This window comes from Urocitellus parryii, chromosome 3 (assembly GCF_045843805.1).
Source record: "Urocitellus parryii isolate mUroPar1 chromosome 3, mUroPar1.hap1, whole genome shotgun sequence".
Lineage (NCBI taxonomy): Eukaryota > Metazoa > Chordata > Mammalia > Rodentia > Sciuridae > Urocitellus > Urocitellus parryii.
Window position 1 is genome coordinate 143,078,755 of NC_135533.1, and position 25,856 is coordinate 143,104,610.

The 25,856-nt window shown below is 61.3% G+C and overlaps 1 protein-coding gene across 6 annotated transcripts; it reads left to right on the forward strand.

Moving 5' to 3' along the window:
* Positions 1-2,507: 2,507 nt before the first annotated feature.
* Rasal1 (RAS protein activator like 1) lies at positions 2,508-25,235 on the forward strand. Of its 6 annotated transcripts, none has more exons than XM_026412061.2 (21): positions 2,508-2,602; positions 5,519-5,575; positions 7,799-7,912; positions 8,016-8,077; positions 10,868-10,997; positions 12,739-12,820; positions 12,905-13,036; positions 14,056-14,144; positions 14,548-14,665; positions 14,760-14,913; positions 15,238-15,302; positions 15,649-15,761; positions 17,218-17,431; positions 19,877-20,014; positions 20,429-20,573; positions 21,664-21,836; positions 22,742-22,879; positions 22,950-23,085; positions 23,931-24,051; positions 24,805-24,857; positions 25,096-25,235. In XM_026412061.2, exons 1-21 carry the CDS (start codon positions 2,538-2,540, stop codon positions 25,233-25,235), a joined length of 2,439 nt encoding a protein of 812 aa, XP_026267846.2. In that variant the 5' UTR covers positions 2,508-2,537. The 6 variants fall into 6 exon arrangements, with proteins under 6 accessions (XP_026267846.2, XP_026267844.2, XP_026267845.2 ...); XM_026412059.2 differs by having other exon boundaries at positions 2,538-2,602; positions 17,218-17,410; XM_026412060.2 differs by having other exon boundaries at positions 2,538-2,602; positions 17,218-17,410; positions 22,826-22,879.
* The last annotated feature ends 621 nt before the right edge of the window (positions 25,236-25,856 follow it).

Here is a 25,856-nt window from a genome sequence, read left to right on the forward strand (position 1 = left end):
AAGAAGACACCGTGGGTTTGCCTTTAAGGAGTTGGGGGTGGGGAGGAGCCTGACTGTTTCTTGAGCACCTACTATGTGCCAGGAAGGACACCAGGCACCTAACCTTCTCTCCTGACTAACTCTCATAATAACCCATGGGAACAACAGGCCTCCCATCCATCTTTCCCAGCGGGTGGCCCCAGCAGGTCGTACCACCTCTGGGGACCACTCTTTCCCTTTGGCCCCTTGACAGGTGTTGTCCTAGGAGAACTCCAAGCCTCTGCCAGTCACCCGTCACAGCCTCTCGGAACAACAGGAAGTGGCCAGGCCATGCGGAACATTCGGGGAGCGTGGCCACTGACTGCCCCAGGTGCACTGAAGGGTCAGACGCCAGATGTGGAGCTGGCTCCCTGGGGGCCTGGCTGCCTGTAGCTCTGGTGATTCTCCCTGGGGGCCTGGTGGGGTGATGGGGAATGGACTCCCTGCTCAGCTCAGGAAGATGGGCCCCTCGGGTTCCACCAGGACTCCCGGGGTGCAGGATGGCCTTTCCCTGGTCCCAGGAGGGGGAGGGGTGGCACAGGACCCTGTCTAGAAGCTGTGGCCACACAGCACATACTGGGTTCCTCCTGGATTGGACACTTACCTTGGGGGCAATCTAGGGTGACTGCTGAAGACGTTGGGGGGGGGAGTTTGACCACTCCTCTGGGGCTACCAGGGTTCTGGGTCCCACCCTGAATCCAACCTGGAATCCCCCTGAGGGTCTGTTAATGCTGCAAGCCCCTGGGCTGCTTCTGCTGGGTCCATTTCCCGGGCTCGGCCACTGAGGCCCAGTCTCTGGGGCAGGAGGACTCATGAGGCATAACCAGCTGGGGAGAGAAGTCCAGGGCTCCGAATCCTTCCCAGCCTGGCTAGGGAGTGTGGGGGGAGCTCAGGAAGCAGATCTTTAGGTGGCTCCTGTGACCGGGCAGGGCACTCCCTGTCCTGCCGGTTTGGGTGTTGACTGTGCTGCGTGCTGCAGGGCCCTCCAGTTGGTGCCCAGCCCTGAGTGGACCAGGCTCCGTGCCAGCCTAAGAGGTCTTGAGCAAGTACACAATGAGCTGTCAGGAAAAAATAAATCTAAGTGTCTACCCCAAGACAGGCCCTTCTGCTCACATTATCTCATTAAAAACTTGTCACATGTACAAACCTGGAGCCGTGGAAGCAGACAGAAAGGGAAGAAAATCTCTGCTTGGGTTGGAAGAGCCTCCTGGAAGCCTTCCCAGGAGACGTGGCATTTAGTTGGACCTTGAGGGACAATGATATTATCAAACACTCACTGAAAACTTACAAGGTGTCTATCACTGTTCTCAGACCTTGAGCACATTATCTCATTTAATTCAAAGCCTGGGGAGTGAGATACCATGTCGTCCCCACTGAAAAGATGAGGGAAAACCAAGCCAAGGTACAGAGGGGTAACTAGCTTTCCCAAGGCCATGCAGCGGCCAACCGGCAGAGCCAGGATTCGAACCCAGGAAGGCAAACCAGTCACTGACTGTTTTGATGTCTGCCAAGCCATTTAACCTCTCTGAACCTCAGTTTCTTTATTCACAAAATGGGGGCAACACTAAGCAGTGCGTAGAGCACCGAGTTCTTAGGAGGGCTGAGCCGAGATAATGTGGGACACCGCCTGGCACGCGGTCAGCGTTCCAGCGACCTACTGGCTCTTATCACCGTGGTGGCAGCGGTGATCTCCGAGCTCCCCTCCCCCTCCGGCCGCGGCGTCCTCCCCCGCAGTGCTAGCCCGTGACGTCTGAGAGCAGTGTCACACTCGGGGCTCATGGCAAACTAAGAGGAGTCGGAGGGGGACGTTCAGGGTCCCTGGCTGGACTCTGGACGGACCCCCAGGGAAGGTGCCACTCTCTCTAGTGACGCCTCCCGCCGACCGCGGATGCCGCTCCTGGGCGAGCCGGGGAGGTTGCAGTGGGAGGCGGTGCCTGGAGGGCGGGAGAGAAGGGACCGCGCTGGATCGGGGACCAGCAGGTGCCGACTGTGTCTCCGGAGTCCGAGGCCAACTTCACGGGAGCCATGGCCACGCCCATCACGGCCGCGGCCCCGCCCCACCTGCCGAGCCCGCCCGGGCGCACCCGGGTCGCCGCAGCCGGTGAGCTCCCGCGCGCCACCGGGGTGCCGGTAGGGGGCGCGCGAGCCTGGCCGAGGGCGGGCGGGGGACCCCGCGGGAGGCGGGATTGGGGGGAAGGACCTGGGCCTCCTGCCGCCCCTTGCCCGCCCAGTCGGTCCTCGCGGATCCCCAGGCGCCCGGCAAGAGCCGAGGGTCCCCGCCCGCGCGCCCTGCCTGTCCGGAGCGCGGCGACTACCTGTGGAGTCCGGGCGGACGCCCCCTCCCTGGGCACCCATTGCTCCTCCTTCGGAAACCTCCGGTCCAGCTACGCGCGTCTCGGACAGGTGGCGCCGGGACCCGGGGCAGGGCAGCCAGCTTGCAGCTGGTGACATGTAGGCGCCCCTGGGCCAGCCTCGGAACCTGGGCGCCCTTCTGCCCGCAAAGTTTGGGGCCAGGCGCCATGGCCAAGAGCAGCTCCCTGAATATCCGCGTGGTGGAGGGCCGGGCGCTGCCCGCCAAGGACGTGTGAGTACCCCGGGCGCCTAGGGGCGAGGGGCGCCAGGCGCGGGAGGGCTGGACTCGCCCGTCCCCGTGCGGGAGCGTCGGTGGGAGGACGGGGGTCTCGACTGGGAGCCGGTATGGGGGCAAGTCCGCCTTCGCGAGGCCGGGCGAGAGGCCCCTTGCCCACCGCTGCCCTGAGAGGGGGCGCCCAGGATTGGCACCTGCCCCGCCCCAGCCCCGGGATCGGGGCGTTTGTCCCCGGGAAGTGCTGCGGGGATGGCCCCGGGGGAATCCTATCCAAGCCAGGAGGGAGCTGCGGGGGGCCGTGGAGCCTTTTCTCCAGGCCTGGGGGGTGGGGAGAGGGGGGTGGGGAGGTGGCCATGACCGGGCTTCAGGGAGGAACCCCAGAGTGTGGGGATCAAAAGGGCCCTAACAGTCTATATGTGTCACCTTCAGGTTGCAAAGCATCCCATGTGGCCCTCAGGGCTCAGAGCCCTGAGCACCCAGTGTTGCCACAGCCCAGTGGCCTTCCCTGGATGTTCAGCCACTTAAAGAGTCAACTGCCCCTCCAGCCCCTCCCCTGCCCTTGTGATGGGGCTGAGGACCCCTGCTGTGGTTCCCCAGGCTGAGTCAGCAGTTGCTGAATCAGCAGAACGAGGTGGGGGAGGGGCTGTCCTGAGGGTGCCAGCTGCAAGACAGGGGTGGAATCCTTGGGAGGGCATTTGCCCAGTGACCTTGAACCTGCTTCTCTCTCTGGGCCTGGGTCTCCCTCTCCTGGGGCTGAGGGAGCTCTGGATGGAGTCTCCATCTGGATCTCAGGTACAGCTGTGAGCTTGGGGGACCTGGAGGGAGAACCTGTGGCAGGATGGGAGCAGGGACAGGGGCTGGGAGCCCCTGCCCATGCCAAGGTTGGGGCTCAGTCCTGCCCTAATCCCCCGAGCCGTGGACCCCAGCCAGGAGTACCCTGCCTCTGACTTCGGGAGCCTGCTGCCTCCCTGCCCCACATTAGAGCAACCCGGCCACCCCCTTTCCCATCACCACCCCAGACAGACTGCAATGAGTGCAAGTGTATCCTGTATCACCCTCTTTCTGGGACGTCCTCTGAGTTCCTGAGAAGTAGGGATTATGGACCTGGTGGGGCAGAGGCCAGGGGTGGACCTGCCAGTGGCTGGAGAGTTGAAGAGCCCGTACAGAAAGTGGCTGCCCATTTTGCTGAGGTCTGGCTCCTCCGTCAGTCCTGGGAGGAGGTGGCCAGTGTTGTCCCTGGGCCAGCACGCTGGCCTGGGCTCCTGCCAGGATATTGGCCTCGGCTCCTGGTTCTCTAGGGAAGGATTTGAGGCACGTTTCATTCCTGCCTCTCCCGGCCACCCCTGCTCCCTCGAGTTCCCTGGTCAAGGTGAGCTCTGAGGTGGGTGATAGCCCACAGCAAGGACAAGGGGGCCTCATTCTGCCCACCTGGGGACCCAGCCACCCTGCCTCTTGGGGTGGCTGTGCCGCAGGGGCTCCTGGTGGCCAGTGCCCTCTCAGTCCGGGCATGTGGAGTGGTCATGATTCACGCAGGCTGTCAGTCACCGGGGCTCCTACGGCCAGGCCCTAGGCTCTGCACTTCTGCTTTACTAATGGGGAGACTGAGGACCAGAGAGGCAAGTCACAGGCCTGAGGCAGCACAGCTCAGCTTTGAATGCTGACCAACGCAGTGCGCAGTACAGACTGGGCAGGGCTGCTTTCCTGCGCCTGAGCTGGGGCCGTGGGAGAGGCCAAGAGTCTGGGGAGATCAGGGTCCGGACGAGGCCCGCCCCTCGTGCCACCGCCGCCCCTACCCGATAGGGGCCTGATAAGGCCACTGTGCGTCAGAGCCCGGGGTTGACGTGTGGAACTTGGCTCCCATGAGGGACCTGGGGTCAGGCCGGGTCAATGGGGAGGGCTGGTGGGTCCCAGCAGGGGTGACCCATGTGTGCGCTGGGGAAGCTGAGGGTGGGTTGTGCCCAAGGGAGGCTCAGGGACAAGGAGCTCCACACAGGCGCTGGAGACACAGGTGTCACTCGGCACAGGGCCCAGAGGGTGGGGGAGCGGAGGCTGGGGTCACCCAGTCCTGCAGTTGGGATGGAGCGGGAGGGGGAAGGAGTCCTGGGCACCCTGGGAAGGAAGTTCCAAGGTGGAGCCTGGAAAGGGAACCAGAGGGTCCTGCCTCAGCGACCTCAGCAGCCGCGCACCTGGCCACAGGACCTGGTGGTCAGGGCTGCCCTCTGAGGAGGTGCCTTTGGAGGAGGTTAGAATGGGGCCCTCGGGGACGGCCTAGGATTCCCCGTCGCTGCTGTCTCGAGGAGGGCCAGAGCTGACCAGATGCAGGAGGCCACACAGACGTCCCCTGGGGTCCCCAGCCTGTGCCTGTAGGTTCATCTTGCTGAGGATGGGGATTCTGCTCTCCAGGGAAACACCCCAAAAATGAAGATCTGGGGGATGGTGCTTGTCCCAGCAGGGAGAATGGGGGCCCCGTCAGGGAGGGCTCGGGGACTGGCCCATGATCCCTCTGTCCGTCGGTCCCTCCTACACCCAAGAGGCTTGTGTTCAGCCATGTCCGGTTTCTAGAACAGCAAAACAGAGGCCCAGAGAGGGGACGGGACCTGCCAGGCTTATACCACGGGTGGTGGCAGGGTGCAGCCAAGTGTCTGAGACCCCCAGTGCAGGCCCTTGGCCACTGTTCTGAGCTTCCTGGCTGTTAGAGTGAACTTTCTGGCTTCAGGGTTCCACTTCTGCAGTGGAAGCCCAGAGCCCATGCATGTGGTGGGCCAGGCACGCTATGCGTCTTGCCTCTGATCGACATGCTGTGTGACCCTGGGCAAGTCTCCTCCCCTCTCTGGGCCTTGGCTCACCCTACCTCAATAATGAAGGTGGATGGGAACTCCCACCCATGGGTACCCTTTCCCATCTCTTCCACAGGTCTGGAAGCAGCGACCCCTACTGCCTCGTGAAAGTGGATGACGAGGTGGTGGCTAGGTGAGGAGGGGGCAGGGGGGGGCGCCTTCCAGTCCTGGAATGCAGGAATGGGAATCCACAGCTTAAAGAGGAGCTGGGAGGTCACTGTTACCCCACAGGGGACGTGTGGGCTGAAGGTGGCCACTCTCTGCCCTGGCCAAGGCTGCCAGCTGCTGTCCCCATCCAGCCCCACTGGCCACTGATGCCCTTCCCTGGGACCTGCGATGCTCCTGCTGCGTCCCTGGGGCTGACTCAGCGCTGCCAGTCTGTGCCTCCCACAGTGGCCTCCCTGGGGGCGGGCACCGCACGCTCGGCTGGACTGGCTGTTCCGGGCCTGCTGGTGCTGCGGGCACTTGTGCGCGTGTGTGAGCGCGTGTGCATCCGCCTATGCCTGCCCAGCATGGCCTGCTTGTGAGTGTGGGTGTGGGTGTCGCAGAGCGGGTGTGAGTGCGTGTGACCACGTGTGGCTGTCCTTGTGGGTGTGCAGGCCCGCAGGGCTGTGTGTGCCCGTGTGTGGCGTGTGACATGGGTGTGCACAGGTGTGCACACGTGAGCACCAGGGCCCGCCTACTTGGTCACACGGGAGTGAACCCGCGAGGGTGAGCTGTCGTGTTCAGTGCTCGGGTCTTTAAAGGGGGCGTGGCGCCGGCTGCGCGGGGCTCCCACCCGCAGCCGCAGCTGAGGGACAGCGCTCAGCCCCCACGGGTCTGAGGCGGGTGGGCGGGCGGCGGAGGCCTCGGTTCCTATGGAGACGGCAGGATTCAGGATGCTTCTGGCGCCAGTTCTGGTCCAGATGGGCCGGGAGTGGGGGTGGGGAGGCCACCTTGGGGGTCAGCTGCAGCACCCTGGCTGACCTGCGTCGTTCTCTCTGTGCCCAGGCGCCCCCTGGCCTTGTCCCGAGATGCTGCCCCCAGACTCACAGATTGATTTTTCATGTGACCCTGGGCTGCTGAGTCCCCTTTTTGGGTTGTGAGGAGCCACCTGGGTCAGGGGGTGGGGAGCTTGAGGGGACCTGGGTGGGAAGACGCTGGGGTGGAAGGTGGGGCCGTTTGGGAGGACGGTGCCCAGGGCTGGGCATGTTGGGGGGATGCGTGTGCGCACTTGCGCATGCGCTCTCCTGGGGCAGTGAGAGGAGAAGGGAGCGCCAGGGAGGAAGCCCCGATTTGCAGCCGTGACTCTGGGTGCATCTTCAATGGGCTGAGCCGATTCTTTCTTCCCTGTTGGGTCAGAGGAAGTGCGTCTGCAGGCTGCCAGGGCCCGATGCTGCGAGCCGGTGCCCCTTGCCTGCTTGTCTTGGTCCCTAGCCCCCTGTGGTCACCCTGGCTAGCTGCATGCTGTGAAACCCCGGGTGCTTTGCCCCTTCTGACTTCACAGTGGCCCTTGACTCTCCCTCGTTTTCCACCCAACACTTTCCTGAAACGTTTGTTCCTGCCTTGGGGCCTTTGCACATGCTGTCCTGCCACCTAGACCACTTGTCCTCATCATCTTGCTCCTCTTTGCCTGACTAGCTCCTGCAGGAAGACTTCCCCCCTCCCCCACCCCTCTCTCCCGCACCTTACCCACCTGGACACCTGGAGCGCCCCCCAATCACCAGGCTGCTCCCTCAATCTGGGTGGAGGTCATGGAGTGAAGGAGCAAATGGAATTGGGTGTGTGTGTGTGTGTGTGTGTGTGTGTGTGTGTGTGTGTTTGAGCTGTGTATAGCTGTGGTTTGTGAGTGTCTTTGTGTGTCTCTATGTTCTGATGTGTCTATCTGGGTGACTGTATTTATGAATGTGTTTCTAGAAATTTCTGAGCATGTGTATGTGTATCCATACGCATGTGTCTCTGGCTTCCTTGGTGTATCTGGGAGTGTCTGTGTGTATCCCTGTGCATGTGTGTATGCATATGTACTCATGCACATGTGTGTCCCTGGGTGGGTGCGTGTGTTCGGTTCCTGTTGCTGTGACAAAACTACTGAGGAAAACCACTTGAAGGAGCAAAGGTGTATTTTGGCTCCAGGTTGCAGGGTCTCAGTCGGTGGTGGGGCCTCCCGAGCTTAGGGCCTGAGTGAGGCAGAGCATCGGGGCAGAGGGTGCAGGGGAGTCAAGCTGCCCGCCTCCCAGCTGCCCCTCAGTGAGTGAATCCAGGGGCGAGGGCGAGCCCCCGATCCAGGACAGCCAGCCTTTGGGGGACAGTCCACACCGAGCGTGATAGTGTGCATCCGGGTCTCAGTGTGCCCAGCCTCCCCTCCCCCCTCTTGCAGGACAGCGACCGTCTGGCGGAGCCTGAGCCCCTTCTGGGGCGAGGAGTACACGGTGCACCTGCCCCTGGATTTCCACCACCTGGCCCTGTATGTGCTGGACGAGGACACCGTCGGGTGCGTGGCGGGCAGGCGGGATGCCCAGGAGGTGAGGCATGAGGTCATCGCCCAGCCCTTGAGGGCTGCCGCTGCTCCCTGACTCCCCTCTGCCTTCCTGCAGGCACGATGACGTCATCGGCAAGATCTCCCTGAGCAAGGAGGCCATCACGGCTGACCCCCGAGGTGAGCAGGGGCACCCTTGGTGGAAAATGATGTCCGCTGTGGTTTCTGTCTTCACCTTCAAATTCAGTCCATGCATTGGGCAGTTCACCCCTGGATGTGGTTGAGCATCTCACTTCATCAAATGGAGCGAGATTTTCCTCCTTCCCAGGGACTCCGGCTTCTTCCGGGATGGTCAGCGTCTCCAGGGCCCCTCTAGAATCTTCTCCTCTTTCTCCCTCCCTGTCCCTCTCTGTCTCTGTTATGTGCTGGGATGGAACCCAGGCCTCCCACGTGCTGGGCAAGTGCTCTCCCCTGAGCCACACCCCAGCCCTAGAGATTCTCCAAACAGCACAAGAACTACAGACTGGGGGCTGCAAGCCACGCCTGTAAGCCAGCCACTTGGGAGGCTGAGGCGGGAGGATCCCAAGTTCTGATCTAGACAGGGAGATGAAGCGCCTCTCCCCAGAACAGGGCAAGGAGAGAGGGTGGCCCGGGAGTGTCCGCTGGTGGGAGCTGGACAGGCACGTGGAGGTGGCGGTTGGCCGGGTGGTGAGGGTGGGCGTGGCCAAGCAAGGTTTCCCAGAGCACAGGGAGGAGGTGACTCTGGAAGCCACTACGGTCCAGGGGCCCCTGGGGACTCCTGCAGAGTCACCCTCGGCAGAGCTGGGTGGGGTCCATGGAGACAGCTGTGGGTGCAGGCTGGAGTCTGGGTTTCCTTCCGGAAGCAATAGGGAGCCATTGATGGTTCTTGAGCAAGAGAGGGAAGAGATGGGAGCTAGCTTATCAGAAGGAGGAGTGACAGCTGGGCCTGAGTGTGTCTTCAGGAGGTCCCTGTGGTTGCCTTGGGGTTACTGCTACCCGAAGGGACAAGGGTGGACCTGGGAGAGGAATTAGGGGTCTGTGGCAATGATCAAGTGACAGGAAGCCGATGACATCCTGGATTGGGGGTGGGGATGTGGAGATAGAAGCTAGATGGGGACTTCTGCGTCTGGCAGCACAGGGGACTTCAGACGTGCCCTCCTGCCGCAGCCCGGCTGGCTGGGCAAAATAACAGGGGGTGAGAGCAACTTGTGTAGATTGATACAGCAGGAGTGGGAGCCCTTTATTGTAGGACAGGAGGGGTATATATACATTCCACACAGCTTATCTAATTAGCATAAACTAGATACAGCAGTCAACCAATCAGGAATCTCCACACTTAATGGCTTACTGGCCTTACTTCACAAACCACTCCCTCTGGCATTTTGCCAGGCGCCATCCTAACTTGTTTACAGACCTTAACACCCTCCTGCCACATCACACGAGATCCCCAGGACCTCACTGGATTTGCTGTCTAGAAGGAACCCTTCTGAGTGTCTCCCCACCCTCAGCCACAAGCTGAACCTGCAGGGAGGGGAGGGGCAAGCCAGGGGACAAGGAAGGGTCTCCCCGTGTTGGCAGAGTCCAAGGTGTGGGCTGGGAGCACAAGGCAGTCACCCAGAACAAGGACAGCCCCTGGGGCCGAGCCCCTCACAGGCTCCCAGGGTGTGCAGGGAGTGCCCCTCTCCAGGGCTCCACACCCCGAGGTGTCCCACAGGGGAAGGGCACACAGACAAGACTGCACTGTGGATGATCACCAGGCTCCCTCAGGTCCAGGCTCACAAAAGCTTCAGCTTGTGTGGTTATGTCTTTGGTACCAGGGGATTAAACCCAGGGGCACTCAACCACTGAGCCATGTCCCCAGCCCTATTTTGTACTCACCATTGCTGAGGCTGGCTTTCAATCTGCGATCCTCCTGCCTCAGCCTCCCCAAATGCTGGGATGACAGGCATGCACCATCACACCTGGCCAAAAATATCAAATATTTAAAGAAATGAAATGGGTAGCCACAGAAAGACCAACATGAACAACAAAATGTTAAAGTAATAATTTAAAGAAAAATAAGCAGATCTGGTTGAGAATGTGTGCCTAGCATGCATCCTGCTTGGGTCTGATCCCCAATAGCACAATGAATGAATGAATGAAAACGTGAATAAGCAGGTGGATTTTAAAATGTAACCAAATGAGCTGGGTGCGGTGGTGCACGCCTGTCATCCCAGCGGCTGGGGAGGCTGAGGCAGGAGGATCGTGAGATCAAAGCCAGCCTCAGCAACTTAGTGAGGCCCTGAGCAACTCAGTGAGACCTTGTCTCTAAATAAAATCCAAAATAGGGCTGGGAATGGGGCTCAGTGTCGAGTGCCCCTGAGTTCAATCCCTGGTACCCCTCCCCATCCCCCCAGAAAAAAGTAACTGAACAAAATTTTTCTAGAAAATTACAATTATTGAAGTCCAATACTAGGTTTTTAGTTCACCTTGGTTTTATTTCTAACCTAAACCGAGTTCAACATCAGCTCATGCGGAGCTGCAGGGAGAGCCCAGTGAACCAGAGTCCAGAAGAATCATCCAGAATCCATTTCAGGGAACAAGGAGAAGAAAGATGCACGAGAGCAGGCAGAAGCCTGGAGGAGGATGGGGAAGGTCTAATATCCGATCAACTGCAGCTCCAAACCGGAGGAGAGGGAGTGACAGGGACAGAACGAAGAGCCCAGGGTTTCCCAGAGCTGGAGGAGGGATCCGGGTGCCTGACAAGGCTCCAGCTCTGCCCTTTCCTAGCTGTGGGGTCTGGGTCTCTGCCTGGCCTCACTCCTGCCATCTGAGCAGGGACTCGCGGTGTCCGCAGGAGGAGGCTGCCTGGGCTGAGGCTCCACATGAGCTGCGGGCTCTGGGGTTTAAGCTAAGCCGGCACCTGGCGCCCGTGGGGGCTCACTCAGCATTAGCGCCTGTGCCCTCCAGGGATCGACAGCTGGATCAACCTGAGCCCTGTGCACCCGGACGCAGAGGTGCAAGGTGAGATCTGCCTGGCGGTGCAGGTGCAGGAGGATGCCCGAGGCCGGTGTCTCCGCTGCCACGTGCTTCAAGCCAGGTATGGCCCTGATGGAGGTGGCATGGGGTATGGGGGGAGTTCTGAAAATGAGCAGGAACCCCTGGGTGTCCCCTGTGCCTGGCCTTCCTCCTCTCACCTGGTGCACTTCTGAGCACACAGCTGGGATGCTGTGTGGACAACGGCCCAAGCTCAACAGAGTGCAAAAGGAAGCACAATTTTGTTGGGCGCTCAGTGATGGGCAATAAGAGGCTAGACTCTCCGCAGGATGGCCAGGCAGACATTCATCCAATTATAACCGACTCAGTTCAGACCGGCTTAACCAGAAGCGCTATTTTAATGGCTCATGGAAGGGGCATGTAGCTTCTGGTATGGCTGGATCCAGGTGCTCACAGGGCGGCATCAGGGATCTGTACATGTCTTTGGCTCCGCTGCCCTCTGTGTTAGCTTCGGTCTTAGGCAGCCTCTCCCCAGGTGGGGACAAGAGGGCCCTGTGGTCCCAGGCTGGCATCCTACCAAGCGAGCTGCTCCAATTGACAGAGACGTTCTACTTCTCACCATTTCCGAGTATGTCGGCTGGGTGTGGGGCCCAGGCCTATTCTGGAAACAGTCACAAGCCCACTCCAGGGATGGAAATGAGAGGGCGGGGTGGGTGGTCCTGGCCCAGAGAAGTCAGTGGGAAACAGAGACAGGGCCAGGGGACCCACACCTTCCCTCTCCCACTTCTCACTGTAATTCCCTCCTCCCTCACTCCCCACCCTCACTCTTAGGCCGCTGCTCATTCAGAGCAGGGAGGATCTCCATTTCTAGCTTGCTGTGTGACCATGAATCCCTTCATCGCCCTCTCTGGGCCTCTGCCTCCACCTCCAGGTCTCTGCCCCAAGCGTGGTCCCAGCTGGGGCTCCCGGAGTCAGGAGGAAGGAGCCTCGAGGAGGCAGGGCAGGCTAAGGAGGCTCCGGCTGCTTTCTGCCTGTGGCCCCCTCCCCAGCCACAAGGCTGTGCAGGAGCCTAGCGAGAGCAAGAGAGGGACGGTGGCTGTTGCTTAGCAACTGTGTTGGCTCCTAGGAAACTGAAAGGCTTGGGATGCGGCAGGGCTGGGGAGGGAGCAGCCTGCAGCCCCCAGTGGGGGTGTTCCAGGATTTGGGGGCCTCAGGAGGGAGGGATGGGGATGGTGACAAGGGTGCGGCTTGAGTTGTCATGGCAATGGGAGGTACAGGGTCCCCGTCTCCTGCCGCCTCTTTGTTCCCAGGCGGGGTGTGGGCATGCATGTTTGTTGAGTGAATGAGTGATTGAGGCCCGCCACCCACTGGGCGCTGTGTCCTTGCCCTGTGCCCTGGGCTCGGCCATCTCCCTCTCCTTCACCCCAGGCCCTAGGGTTGGTCTGCTGTTTCTGCCGTTTTCCAGATGAGGAAACTGGGGCTCAGAGAGGGACATTCACTTTTCCTAGTGTCCCCCAGCCAAAGAGTCGTCCTGTAGGGCCTGCGGGTAGCTGAGGCCCCTCCCTCCCCACCACACCTCCGTGCGCTGGACCTTTCTGTGCCTCAGTTTCAGCTGGAAGAGGGGGACACGCTAGTCCCTTCTCCCTGGGGGTGGGAGGTGCGGAAGCTCCTGGGTCTGCACAGGCGTGGTGGGCCCTGGCTGGGCCCCTGTGCAGAACCGCTGGTTGCCTCGGAAACCAATGCCATCGGAACCCGTGACCTTGAGCCCCCTGCCCAAGGTCCAGCTTGGGTCTTGGTCCTCGCGGGTCACGTGTCCCCTCACTTTTCCCCTCGTCTTTCCCCAGGGACCTGGCCCCGAGGGACATCTCTGGCACCTCTGACCCGTTCGCTCGTGTGTTCTGGGGCGGCCAGAGCGCGGAGACGTCGGTGAGCAGGGACGGGGTGAGCAGGCGGCAGCGCGGGCGGGGCGGGGCCCTGCGCTGGCCCCTCACCACCCGCCCATACCCCTAGACCATCAAGAAGACACGCTTCCCACACTGGAACGAGGTGCTGGAGCTGCGGGCAACGCCGGGCGCCCTGTCCCCGCTGCGAGTGGAGCTCTGGGACTGGGACATGGTGGGCAAGAACGACTTCTTGGGCATGGTGAGCACCGCCCCTGCAGCACCCTCCGTGGCTCCCCAGTGCCTCCAGAGAACAGCAGGGTGACTGGGATGGTCCGCGAGGGGCGCATGCTCAAGGCTGACCATAGCAGGAAGCAAGATTAAGTAAGAGGGAGGTGGACGTTCGCACTGCTTGTCCTGATGTAAAATGGTCCAGCTGTGGGAAACAGTCTGGCAGGTCCTCAAACCGAGGAAGATGGAATTCTCCTATGACCCAGCAATTCCACCCCTGTATACATAAGAGGAATGAAAACCCGTGTTCACACTTTGACATGAATGTTCCTAGCAGCATTGTTGAGAGTGGCCCAGAGTGGAAACAATCAAGTATCCACCAACAGATGAACACAATGTGGTATGCCCATACAGTGGAATATTATTCAGCTACAAAAAAAGATAAAACACTGACCTGTGCACGCTACACCTCATAAGACTTGAAGACAATGAAAGTAGTCAGTCCACTGGAATCCAGACTGTAGGATTCCACTGACAGAGAGAGATGGACAGAGGGCCGTAGTATCCGCCAGGGGCTGGGCTGGGGAGTGAGGCTTTCCAGGGAATGGGAGGGAATGTTCTGAGATTCGTGGCAAGGATCAAACAACTGAGAATCCGAGAATCCATCGAGTGCACTTTAAAGGGGTCCATTGAAGGATGTGAAGTCTATCTCTGAAAACTTGTCATTTGACACAAGGGAAGGCAGGGGACTTAGGGGTCTCCTGGACTGTCTTGAAGCCTTTTGACGTTGCCATTTGCATCTCTGAAGATGACCCAGTCTGGTCTGCTGTCTCTAGCAGCCTGGTGACCCTGGGCAAGTCACCCCACCTCTCTGGGCCTTAGTGGCCTCAATTGTAAATTCAGTGTCCCCTGGAGGCCCCCAGTTCCCTGGCAGGAGCTAACGATTTGGGACTGGGAGAGCGGAGGTGACCCCTGGCAGGTCCTGCCTCCGCCCTGTGGGAGGGCAGCCTGGGCTCTTCCAGGAGCCCGCTGAGGGGTGCGTCCCCGCAGGTGGAGTTTCCGCCCCAGACCCTGCAGCAGAAGCCGCCCAGCGGCTGGTTCCGCCTCCTGCCCTTGTCCAGCGCCGAGGAGGATTCTGGGTAGGTGTGGGTGTGGGGGAGGGGCTGGCCTGGCCCCTGGGGAGGGTCCCTGGGCGGGGGGCGGGTCCTCGCTGTCCAGCCCCAGACGGTGCCCCTTATTCATTGTCCTCTGTTGGTGACCACATTTGCTGGATGAGCTGTGTCCAGTGTGCCCACCTCCCCCGTCCCCTGGCCAGGGGGGACAGGGGCGACCTTGATGTCCTCTCAGAGCCGAGGGTCCCAACACACTCGTTCTCGCTGGCCACGGGGTCTCCCGGGTCCTTCCCTGCCTGCACCTGCGGGCCTCAGTTCACACCTGCCCACACCTGTCCCCAGGTGTGCACGCCACCCAGGTTGTGACTTCTGCCCGGGCCTCAGTGCCAGGGTCCCCCTGCCCATGCGTACTCGTGTTCTCGTCCCTCAGGGGCAGCCTGGGGGCCCTGCGGCTGAAGGTGCGGCTCTCGGAGGACCGCGTGCTGCCCTCGGGGCGCTACCAGCCGCTCAGGGCGCTGCTCCTGGACGCCGTGAGGGCGCCGGCCGAGGTGGGTGCGCCCCCTGCCCAGGGAACCCCATTTGGGCTCCTGGCTCCGGGGTCCCTGGCGCCAGGTCACCTCTTGGCTTCCTGTTCCTGCCCAGGAGGACACTGCCAGCCCCCTGGCTGTGCTGGAGGAGGTGGCCTTGGGGGACTGCCGCCGGGACCTGGCCACCACCCTGGTGAAGCTGTTCCTGGGCCAGGGCCTGGCCGGGCCCCTGCTGGGCTACCTCACCCGGAGAGAGGTGGCCCGCACCAGTGAGTTGCCGGCCTGTCCTCCCGGGGCAGGGTCTGCGGGGGCCCTGGGGCAGCACAGGGCTCGGGCTGAGCCTGGGGTTCCTTCCTGCCGGTCCCTTGCTGCGCACCCCGCTGTCAGCCTCCCAGGCCCAGGCCCTGGTCTGGCCACCTGGGAGCTGTGTGACGGCGGGCAGCTGGCTTGACTGCTCTGGGCTCGGTACTGTGAACAGAGTCATGTTCTGGTCTCCCTGATGCTTGAGGCCAGGAGGGTCAGGGCCCCAGTCTCAGGCGCCTGGGCTCCGCTGGGTGCAGCCGCCAGACCCAGTGACGCTCACCTCCCTGCAGCCGACCCCAACACGCTCTTCCGCTCCAACTCCCTGGCTTCCAAGTCCATGGAGCAGTTCATGAAGGTGAGTCTGCGTCCAGTGGGGACAGGGCCGCTCCCTCCCAGTGCCACCTGGGCCCCAGAGCTTGGCTGGCCTTGGTGGACTGGTGGCTGAGCTGGGGTACTGGGGCTGGTGGCTGGTTCTCCCTGGGTGGTGCCCGTGGGCATGCCAGGCCCCCAACCCTCTCCCTGCAGGGCCCCTGTCCCCAGCTCAGGGTCCCCCCCGGCCCTCAGCTGCTCTGTGTGGTGCCTCTGTCCCCAGCTCAGGGTCCCCACTTGGTCCTCAGCCTGCTCTGTGTGCTGCTGCCCCTGTCCCCAGCTCAGGGTCCCCCCTGGCCCTCAGCTGCTCTGTGTGGTGCCCCTGCTCCCAGCTCGTGGGCATGCGCTACCTGCACGAGGTCCTCAAGCCAGTGGTCAGCCGCATCTTCGAGGAGAAGAAGTACGTGGAGCTGGACCCCTGCAAGATGGACCTGGGCCGGGCCAGGTGAGCGGAGCCCAGGGACCGACCCCTGTGCTGCGGAGACCTCACCTGGAACCAGCCAAAGCCCCGTGAGACAGGGAGGGAGGGGAGCTGGGACGGAGTCATCCATGCCCCTCTGGGCTCCTCCTGCTTTCTTTCCAGAATCTTCTCCCCTTCTGCAGGGCCAGAGGAGTTGGTTGCTGGGCCCTGGTGGGGACAGCAGAGAGTTTCTCCTTCCTTTTGGGCCCTGCCCACATGTTCCAGCCCCCTCAGAGGCAGGCATGAGGCCCCCTTTTTACAGTTGAGGGAACAGAGGCTCAGAGAGGGAAGGCCGTCTGCCTAAGGTCACACAGCTGGGAAGGTACAAAACAGGAGCTTGAGCCCAGACCCTGAGCAGAAAAGCAAAGTCCATCTCTGAAGCTTCAAGCTGTGGGCTCTCCCCAGCTCACCTGGACACTGGGAGACTCCAGGGACACCTGGGACCTGGGGGTGGGGCAGATGCCGGAGCTGGTGGTCCTGAGTTCCAGGGCCAGCTCTGCCACCCATTTGCAAGGGGACCTCTCTGAGCCTCAGCTTCTTTATCTGTTCAAAGGGAACAATCGGGCTGTCTAATGTATCAGGTCCTCACTGGGTTTAGGTGACACAGTGCCAGCGGCCTTAGCCCAGGGCAAGGAGGGGTTGAGAGCCTTCAGCCTGCTCCAGGGAGTTCTGAGTGTGGGGCCGGGCTGGGCAGACCCTCGGCCTCAGAGGAGGAGGGAGACGAGATGTGGGAGCGAGGGCCACTACCCAGTCATCTACTCAACAAAATGACAGTTGGATGCCAGGCTCTGGGCCCAACATGGTGAAAACAGCTGGGAGCTGAGGGGACAAAGCCCCATTCTGTGGGGGGCAGGTCACCATCAACCTGAAGAAGGTCACTGGAGGTGGTCAGTGGGGGGTGGGTGACGCTGGGAGGGGCTCATGATACTCCTGGCTAGTGGCAGGGGACATTCAGGCAAAGGCTTGAAGGCATCAAGGGTAGGAGTCACATGGAAATTTGGTGGAAAAATGCTCTGGGCAGGGGGATCAGCAAGTGCAAGGGCCCTGTGGTGGGAGCAGGTGTCTCTCCTGTCCCCACTAAAAATGCACCAAACCAGGGTTTGTGAAAAGGGGCATGTCTGCTTTGATAGGGTGACATTTAAGCTGAACATAGAGACAAGAATGTCCCAGGCCAGTACAAAGACCTGGAGGTGGGAGTAAGCTCAGGGCGATCAAGCAAGAGCAAGAAGAGCAATTGGCACACGCCTGTGATCTCAGCAGCATGGGAGGCTGAGGCAGGAGGATGGCAAGTTGGAGGGCCTCAGCAACTTAGTGATACCCTGTCTTAAAATAAAAAGTGCTGTGCACAGTGGCTAAGTGCCCCTGGGTTCAATCCCTAATACCAGTTCGGGGGCGGGGAGGTGTTTCCAGCCAGCAGACCAAGGTCTCTCTGGTCCCCCAGGAGGATCTCCTTCAAGGGTGCACCCTCAGAGGACCAGGTGCGGGAGAGCAGCCTGGGGCTGCTGACCGGCTACCTGGGGGCCATCGTGGACGCCATCGTGGGCTCCGTGGGGTGCTGCCCGCCCGCCATGCGCCGCGCCTTCAAGCAGCTGCGCCTCTGTGTGGCAGAGCGCTTCCCGCAGGCCGAGCACCAGGTGCGCCCCGCGCCCGGACAGGTGGGAGGTGGGGGCGGGGTGCGGTGGCCGGAGCCGGTGCAGGGGTGGGACCGGGGCTGAGGGTTCCAGGCAGCGCCCAGCGAGGGCCGGATCTTGTTTTCAAGGACTCGCGTCTTCACCTTCTGATCCAACCTTCACACCGCCTGGCACAGCGGATCCCCGTGTTATTCCCATTTCCCAGAGAAGGAAACTGAGGCCCAGGGCGGGAGTCACACAGCGAGGAAGGGCCGGGGCTGGCTCTGATTCTGTGCTGGTGGCCACCGTGGAGTCGGTGCCAAGCAAGCCCTTCCTGTGTTTCGGCTGAGACAGGCCGCAGGAGGAGGGGACAATGGTGCTCTGTAGGAAGTGAGGGAGGCCCACCCTGACTCCCTGCTCGCTAGGGCTCGGCCACCGTGAGACAGAAGGTGGGACGCAGGGTTCAGGCAGGCGAGGTGAGCAGAGCAGACGCGGGGCAGTGGGGAGTGGCGGGGACTGTGGCAAACCGCAGCTCCCACGGTGTGTCTCGAGGGTCCACTGGGGAGTGGAGGCCAGGACTGCCACGTCCTCAGAGTGACCCTCTGCGAAGGCCAACCTCTGGATTCTCTGTGAGGTCTCTGGTTTATAAACGGTGGCACTAAAATCACCACCACAAACAGCCCCCAGACACCTTGGACCAGTCATGGCTGCTGGGTGGTTGGACTGGTTTAAGGCTCAGCACTCCTCTGAGGCGGCTCTCACCGCCTTGGCCTACAGATGATCTCAGTTGAGACTTTTTTCTTTTTTCTTTCTTTTTTTGGTACTGGGGATGGAACCCAGGGGTGCTTCACCACAGAGCCACGTCCCCAGACCCCTTTTTTTTATACTTTTACTCAGAGACAGGGTCTCACTGAGATGCTTAGGGCCTTGCTGCGTTGCCGAGGCTGGCTTTGAACTCACGATCCTCCTGCCTCAGCCTCCCTGAGTTGCTGGGATCACAGGCGTGTCACGTGCCCTGCAACACTCATTTGCACAGGGCCAAGTGGCAGAAACGCAGGCCTGAGGTTCACTTTTCAGGAAGATTTGAGACTCTGGGAGTCGGAGACGCGGTGGCCCAACTCCCGCTGCCTGGCTTGGCACTTGTGCCCTCTGCCCCCTCTCCTCAACACTTCCTGCTTGAACACGGGAAACTGAGGCCCAGAGAAGTCCAAGCCCCTGCTGGAGGATCAGGGACCCTAACCTAGTTTGATGCCCAGCAGGAGCGGCCCCTCTCCCCCACCCACTGGGAGTGAGCACGGGGTCCCCAGGCAGGGACATGCTCCCGGTGTCCTGCTTTGCTAAAGTCTCACGGCAGTGGCAGGAGCAGCGGGGGGAGCCTGCCCTGGTGGCCCAGCCCCGGGGAGAAGCAAGCCCTGGCCTCCAAGGTGGTGGGCAGCAGGACCTCGCTCAGGCCCTGGAGGGTCGGGAGGAGGGTGCCAGAGCACCCCGTGTAGGACCCACCAAGAGACGGGGCGAGAGGGACCTCGGGGACAGCCCAGGGTCCAGATGGAGGGGAGAGACCTTCCTTGGAAGCCCTGGTGCCCAGCTCCTGCAGGCTCCCGGGCAAGACCGAGATGCCCCAGGAAGCTGGCCCACGCCTGAGGGCGTCCTGTGGGGTGTGACTGCCACCCCTAAATAAACGCGGGCGCACGTTGTCAGCTGGATACAGCCCGCGAGTGTGAGGGGGAGGCGCGTGGGGAGAGGGAGGTGCAGCCCGGAGGGAGGAGCCAAGCGCCCGGCCCAGGCTGGCCGTGAAGGGCGCAGTGCTCTCTCCAGCCTGCAGGGGGCAACAGCCAGGGGCAGGTGCGCATGGAGGGGCTCTGGAGCCTGCTGCCCTGGGTTTGCCGCTGAGCCTCAGTTTCCTCATCTGGAAGGTGGGGGTAACAGGATCCCCCCCCAGGTTATTTGAGGACTCAGTGTGGTGGTCTAGTTTTAGCTCTTGGCGGTGAGTGTGTGCCCCCGCCACCTGGTGTCCCACGGTGAGACGGTGCAGAAGAACACAGCTCCCACCTGCCTGGGGTGCAAATCCTGGCTCTGCCACGTTCAGCTGTGTGGCCTTGGGAAAATGACCTTCCTTTTCTGGGCCTCAGTTGCCTCCTCTATAAAGTGAGGATACAATCCCTCGGAGGGTGAGCAGGAAATGCAGGGCTGTCTGGAGAAGATTCTGGGCTGTTGTTACCAGGAGTCGTTTGGATTTGAATCCTGTTTTCTCCGTTCATCAGCTGTGTGACCTCAAACAAGTCACCTGCCCTCTCTGAGGTTCTGCTTCCTCCTGTGTAGATCGGGAATAATGGTGGGCCGTGTCCTTGTCCCAGCAAGGGTGTCTGGCTAAGCCTGGTTTTGCAGTGTTGTGGCGTCACCCCGTCCTCCCTCTGCTGGCTTCCTGGTCTTCCCTGCCTGGGGTCCCCGGGCTGGGGGCTCTGGTCCCTCTCACCTGCCTCTCTCCCCCAGGACGTGAAGTACCTGGCCGTCAGCGGCTTCCTCTTCCTGCGGTTTTTCGCCCCAGCCATCCTCACGCCAAAGCTCTTTGACCTCCGGGACCAGCACGCGGACCCCCAGACCAGCCGCTCGCTGCTGCTGCTGGCCAAGGTGCGGGCAGTGGGGAGCCGTCCTGGGCCCTCTTAGCCAGGGAGCAGCCTGACAGGAACAGCCCGGAGGCCAGAAACCCCAGGAGACCCCGAGCCTAAGGAAATCTCCACCCTTCCAGGAGGCACAGGGTGGTGGGGGGGGAGAGCTGGCTAGCAGTCCTTCACACCTTAGTGTGAATCAGACCATCTTTGGCAAAGCGGCAGGAACCTGAGGCTCTGGTGGGCTCCTGAGTACAGGATCGGGCTGCCCTGGGTGGGTCTAGTCTTGGGAGGGACCAGAATAAAGGGACTGGACTGTGGATTCCCAAAGGGGGAGGGAGGGAGGGAGGAGCAGGTTCCACCCAAGGCCCTGATCTGGGTCCACAGAGGACCCTTGTCTCTCAGTGACCCTGGTGTCCCTGCTCCCCTGCCCCAGGCTGTGCAGAGCATTGGAAACCTGGGCCAGCAGCTGGGCCAGGGCAAGGAGCTGTGGATGGCACCCCTGCACCCCTTCCTGCTGCAGAGCGTCTCCCGCGTGCGGGCCTTCCTGGACCAGCTGGTGGACGTGGATGGGGATGAGGGTGAGTTCCCCTGGCCCCCACACCTAGCGCATCACCCCACTGAGAGCACTTGGGGCCTCTCCCCATCCCCAGGTCCTCAGCATGGAGACTGTGGGCCTGCAGATCTGCTAGTCGGTCAACAAACATTTCCTGGCAGAAATGCTAAGTCCCAGAGATGAGCAGAACTCAGGCCTTGTCCTCTAGGCCGTCTCAGCCAACAGAGGAATGGGGCTTGGTGGGCACACCACAGGCAAATATCTATTAAGTTATATAAAAGTCACCTTTGTGGGTGCTTGGGGTACAGCAGCAAATGAGACCGAAGAAGATCCTGCTGTCATAGAAGTTTTATTCTAGTTTTATTCCACTAGAATAAAATGAATTAGCAACTGTAAATAAAATGAATTAGCAAATTATGTGGGGGGTGAGGGAGTTGTAAGTGCTGAGGAGAAAAAGAGGTGTGGGGGGGGCGTGTTGAGAGGTAGTGGCAGGTTGAGCTTTTAGGTTGGGTGCGCAGGAAGGGCATCACTTGGTGATATCAGAATAAACACCTGAAGGAGGACCCAGAGCTGCTGGGATCCTAGGAGGAGTGTTCTAGGCAGGAACAGCACGTGCAAAGGCCCTGAGGTAGGAGGAATGCTGCAGGGAGGGCCAGTGAGAAAGAGTGAGTGAGAGGGTGCAAGGAGCAGGGAGCCCAGGGAGCCGGGTCCTCGGGGCCTCACAGGCATGGGAAGGATTCTTGTCTTTGACTTGGAGAGAAGTGGAGCCCGGGAGAGTCTTGAGCAGAGGAATTGGGGTTGAGTCCATTTTACAATGGGTCCCAGGTCGCCAGGTAGTTCCAAGTCCCATGGGAGCAACCTGTGGGAACCCTCCAGGCTGTGGCCGGCCTGGGTCCCTCTCCAGGGGCTGGATCCAAGGGGTGTCTCTGGGCTGGGCTCCCCCTGCTGGCCGCCCGCGCCACTGCCTGCAGGTCCCTGGGTGGGAGAGGGGCCAGGGCGGGCCTTGGTCCTGTCTGGGTGGAGTCCAGAGCCTTGGAGGCCCTGGCAGGCCGGCAGGGCAGGTGGCGCTGGACAGAAAGGGCTCACTGATTCAGCCTTCCTTTCCCATTTCCCAGAGGCTGGTGGCCCAGCGAGGGCCCTGGTCCCGCCCTCGGTGACACTTCGAGAAGGCTACCTGCAGAAGCGCAAGGAGGAGCCGGCCGGCCTGGCCACGCGCTTCGCCTTCAAGAAGCGCTACTTCTGGCTCAGCGGGGAGGAGCTGGCCTGCGCCAAGGGCCCCGAGGGGCAGGTGGGGCTCGGGCTGCGGGGCGCGGCTCCCCCAGCTGCTTTGCACCCAGAGGGAAACTGAGGCCCCGGGGCACCTTGGCACCGCCAAACTCACAGCTGGGGCCAGTTCGGGCCAGGAAGGGACAGGCATGATCCTGATCCTTCACGCGCCAACCAACGTCCTGCAGGAGGGTCCACTTCATGCGCGACGCGTCCTCCCGGGGTGGAGAGGCCCAGGGCAGGGACAGCGCTTGCCCCAGAGCGGCCTGTGCCCCAGTCTTAGACTCGGGTGTGGCTGGCCGTGGAGGCTGCCGTTCCGGCATTGGCTCGGTTGCTCATTCACTCAGCACACATTCACCGACTGCCTCCTACCGCCAGGCCCTGTCCCAGGCAATGGCCACAAGGGGCTGGCATTCCCAGCTAACCCGGACCTGGACGCATGCAGGCCACGCGTTCCTGCGCGCGCACCCACTGTGTGACTCGCGCTGGTGGGGACCCAGCTGTCACTTGGGTTTTATTCATATAGGTATTTCTAGGCATGGACTCCCGGGGTTCCTGTTCTGGCTCCACCATGTGAGTGGTCTCAGAAGGGTCCTCTCTCTTCTTGGGCCTCAGTTTCCTCATCTGCAAATTGGGAAGAATTACAAACCTAACCTGAGCCGTTTGTTGTGGTGATTAAATGAGTTGATAAATGGAAAGCGCTCTGGTCACATTCCAAGCGGCTTTGAAGATGACCGTGATGATGATGATGGCAACTGAGGCCCAGAGAAGGAAGTCACAGCCAAGGGACAAGGACACGGAGCGCAGCTATAAGGGTCCAACGTGCTCTGCCCTGGGGGCTCCACCGAGGCACACACCTAGAGCTGCCCCCTGGGCCACCCCGCCCCGGCCAGCAGCCTGTTCTGCAGAGACACCCCTCTTCCCTAGGAGCGCAGCTCCATCCCGGTGTCGCACATCCGCGCCGTGGAGCGCGTGGACGAGGGCGCCTTCCAGTTGCCCCACGTGATGCAGGTGGTGACGCAGGACGGCGCGGGGGCGCTGCACACCACCTATCTGCAGTGCAAGGTGAGGCCCTGCCCGGAGGGGGCGGAGGGCGCGCCTTGGCCCCGCCCCTGACCACGCCCACTCCGTGCAGAACGTGAACGAGCTCAACCAATGGCTGTCGGCCCTGCGCAAAGCCAGCGCCCCCAACCAGGACAAGTTGGCCGCCTGCCACCCGGGTGCCTTCCGCGGCGGGCGCTGGACCTGTTGCCTGCAGGCTGAGCGCCCAGGTGAGGGGCAGGGGAGACTGCGGGTTCTGCCCTTCCCACCTGTCCATTGGCGGGAATTCCACTTCCGTCCGGGAGGGCTGTGCAACCTTAAGCAAGTTACTTAACCTCTCTAGGCTTCAGTCTCAACTGTGAGATGGGGTGGACAGTAGTACCAAGCTCAGGGTTCCTGTGAGGAGTAAGTTAATAGGGCAGACAATTAACTGGAACACAGTGGCTAGCACAGTGCTTGGCCCGCAGTGCTCCTTACTGAGAGGTGCTATTTTTAAGTACTCGCTCTACGGGGCCACCCAGAGCCGCAGACCTGTGCTGGCTCTCCAGGGAGCTGGGGACCGACCTTGGGGTCTGCGGCATGGTCAGCAAGCGCTCTACCCCCGAGCTTCGTTTCCACCCCGAGCCAGACAATGACAGTGCAACTTTACAAGCGTCTACACGGGACTTTGGGGACTCCAGAGAATGCCCTGATCCAGCCCCGGGAAGGGGATAGGGGGATCCAGGAGGGCTTCCGGGAAGAGGTGACGCTAGCTGAGGCCTGAGTGGCGTGGAGACAGGGTGGGTGAGAACGGGCAGAGGAACAGCCTGAGCAAAGGCCCAGGGTGAGGCAGGGTGGGGGTGTCTGCGCCCTGGGTCCCAAAATGTGGAAGGAGAAAAAGGAGAGCGAGGCTTTGGAGTCCAGGGAGCGGGCCTGGGGCTGATGAGAGTGGAGGCAGGGAGGCCAGGGAGGAGGTTCCTGGGGGAGCCCAGGGCTTGACTAGAGCAGAGGGGGTGGGAACCCCCGGCTTGGAGACGCTGGGCGGGAGAGGGCAGAGGGGGAGGGGGAAGCGCCTGACGCTGGGTGTCCCCTTCAGCTGCGGGTTGCAGTCGCACACACTCAGCCATCACCCTGGGGGACTGGAGCGACCCTCTGGATCCCGATGCTGAGACCCAGATGGTGTATCGGCAGCTGCTTCTGGGGCGGGACCAGCTCAGGTGGGTATCCAGGGCTGCTGCTGCGATCGGCTGGGTGGATGGTCACGGTGGCCGTCCGTGTGATGGGTCTCGGTGTTGGTGCGGTCACTGTTTCCACGCAAACTGGCTCAGCTCCCGGGGCGGGGGTGGGGTGGGGGAGGAGCTGGTGTCTGCAGAGTCGGGGCGGAGGGATCTTGGGGTCGTTCTACCTGATGCTCTAGAGACACGGCAGGGTCACATAAAATCCTGGCCTCCTGAGCCTCCTGGGACCTTGATTGTGGGTCTTCACTTTCTCTTTATTTAGTGACAGGGGTTTGTCCTGGCTGGTTGTCGAGTGGGTTCTGATGGCGGGACACAACTCCTGGGCTCGTTTCCTGGCCCCTGGATAGGGAGTGAGTTACTTAACTTCTCCGCTGTTCAGTTTCTTCATGGGGAAAGTGGGGCGGATAGTGGTGGCTCCCTCTCAGTATTGTCCTAAGGATCAAATGAGCCAAGCCAGGCAAAGCTCTCTGCAGGCCTGGACACACAGCTTTCAAGTCCTGCCAACAATTATGGTTGTGCTGTGTGACCTGAGGCAAGTGACTTCATCTCTCTGTGTCTCTGAGAGATCCGTGTCTGGCACACATGAAGGTTTGCTGTGACGATGGTGATCGGAGGTGGCACTTAGAACTTCTGCGACCAACAGGGAGCAGGACTGGGAATCCCAGAGGAGCCTTAGGTCTGGATTTAGGATCGTTCTACCTGAGTCTTGTGTTTGTCCCTGTCAACCTCCAGGATGAAATTCCTAGAGGATTCCAGTCTGGACCCAGACCTGGAGGAGGACACGGGCAGGGGTCCTAGTGCCACCCTCGGTAAGGATGAGGCGGTCCCGTTCTCCCTCACAGACATGTCCCCATAGCTTCCTAAGTGGACCCCTGTGCCTCCCCCTCCCCGTTTCCCATCCACTGTCACATCTGGGGACTTCGGGGCACAAAGCAAGTCTGCAGCATGAGAGAGCCATGGGACCAGGCCCTGTGGCCACCTTCAGCCAGCCAGGCCCCTGCGGTCCTCTCATCTCTCTCCCAGGGACCTGCCCCGAGGTCCTGGCCCGGCAGAGGGCAGCGGCGGCCCGCCTGCTGGAGGTGCTGGAAGACCTGGATCGCGCCCACGAGGAGTTCCAGGGGCAGGGCCAGGGGAAGGTAGCCCCTGGCCCCCCGGCACCCTAAGACGCTCCAGGGCCAGTCTGGAAGGAGGAGTAAGGAGCCCCGGGGCCTCCTCAGCGCACCCTGGCCCAGGAGCCTCCCCGTGGCTGTCCTGAGCCTCTTCAGCGCTGCTTCCTGGAAACTCTCAGAGACTCTTCTAGGCCTGTGTGCCCTGAGTCCAGACAGACAGGCCTTTGGCAGGGGTCAGCCTTGTGCAGAATGAATGGAGGAGTCTTCAGGTTGAATGGGACTGGAGTGGACAGGAGAAGGAGCTTGACTTTTCTGAGCCTGGAGCCTTCTTCTTTGGACTAGCCTCTACCCACACCTAGGAAGCCAGGCTTGCCCTGAGCTGCTGGATACAGCTATACCTGGAATCCCAATGCCCCTGTGGCCTTGTCACCCCATGGGCTCAGCTCTTCCTGTTTTCACATCAGCTAATCCCTGTAACCTCACTGTCCTTCTGTATATTGTCCTTGCCTGCGGGCTCCAACCCCAGCTTCCAGAATCAGGTGCCCTCTGGGAGATTGGAGGCTGGGAGCCCGAGTGTGTCAGATTCATAGCCTGAGAGACCGTGGGCCAGCTCTTGCCCCATATAAAATGTGGAGGAAGTGAGCTTTGCTGTTTGGCTTTTTAAAAAAAAAAAAA

Coding starts and splice junctions, on each gene's coding strand:
- Rasal1 (XM_026412061.2), top strand. CDS start 2,538: ATGGCCAAGAGCAGCTCCCTGAATATCCGCGTGGTGGAGGGCCGGGCG. Junction 7,913..8,015: donor CTGGACGAGGACACCGTCGG/GTGCGTGGCGGG, acceptor GCCTTCCTGCAG/GCACGATGACGTCATCGGCA. Junction 24,052..24,804: donor CTGGGGCGGGACCAGCTCAG/GTGGGTATCCAG, acceptor GTCAACCTCCAG/GATGAAATTCCTAGAGGATT.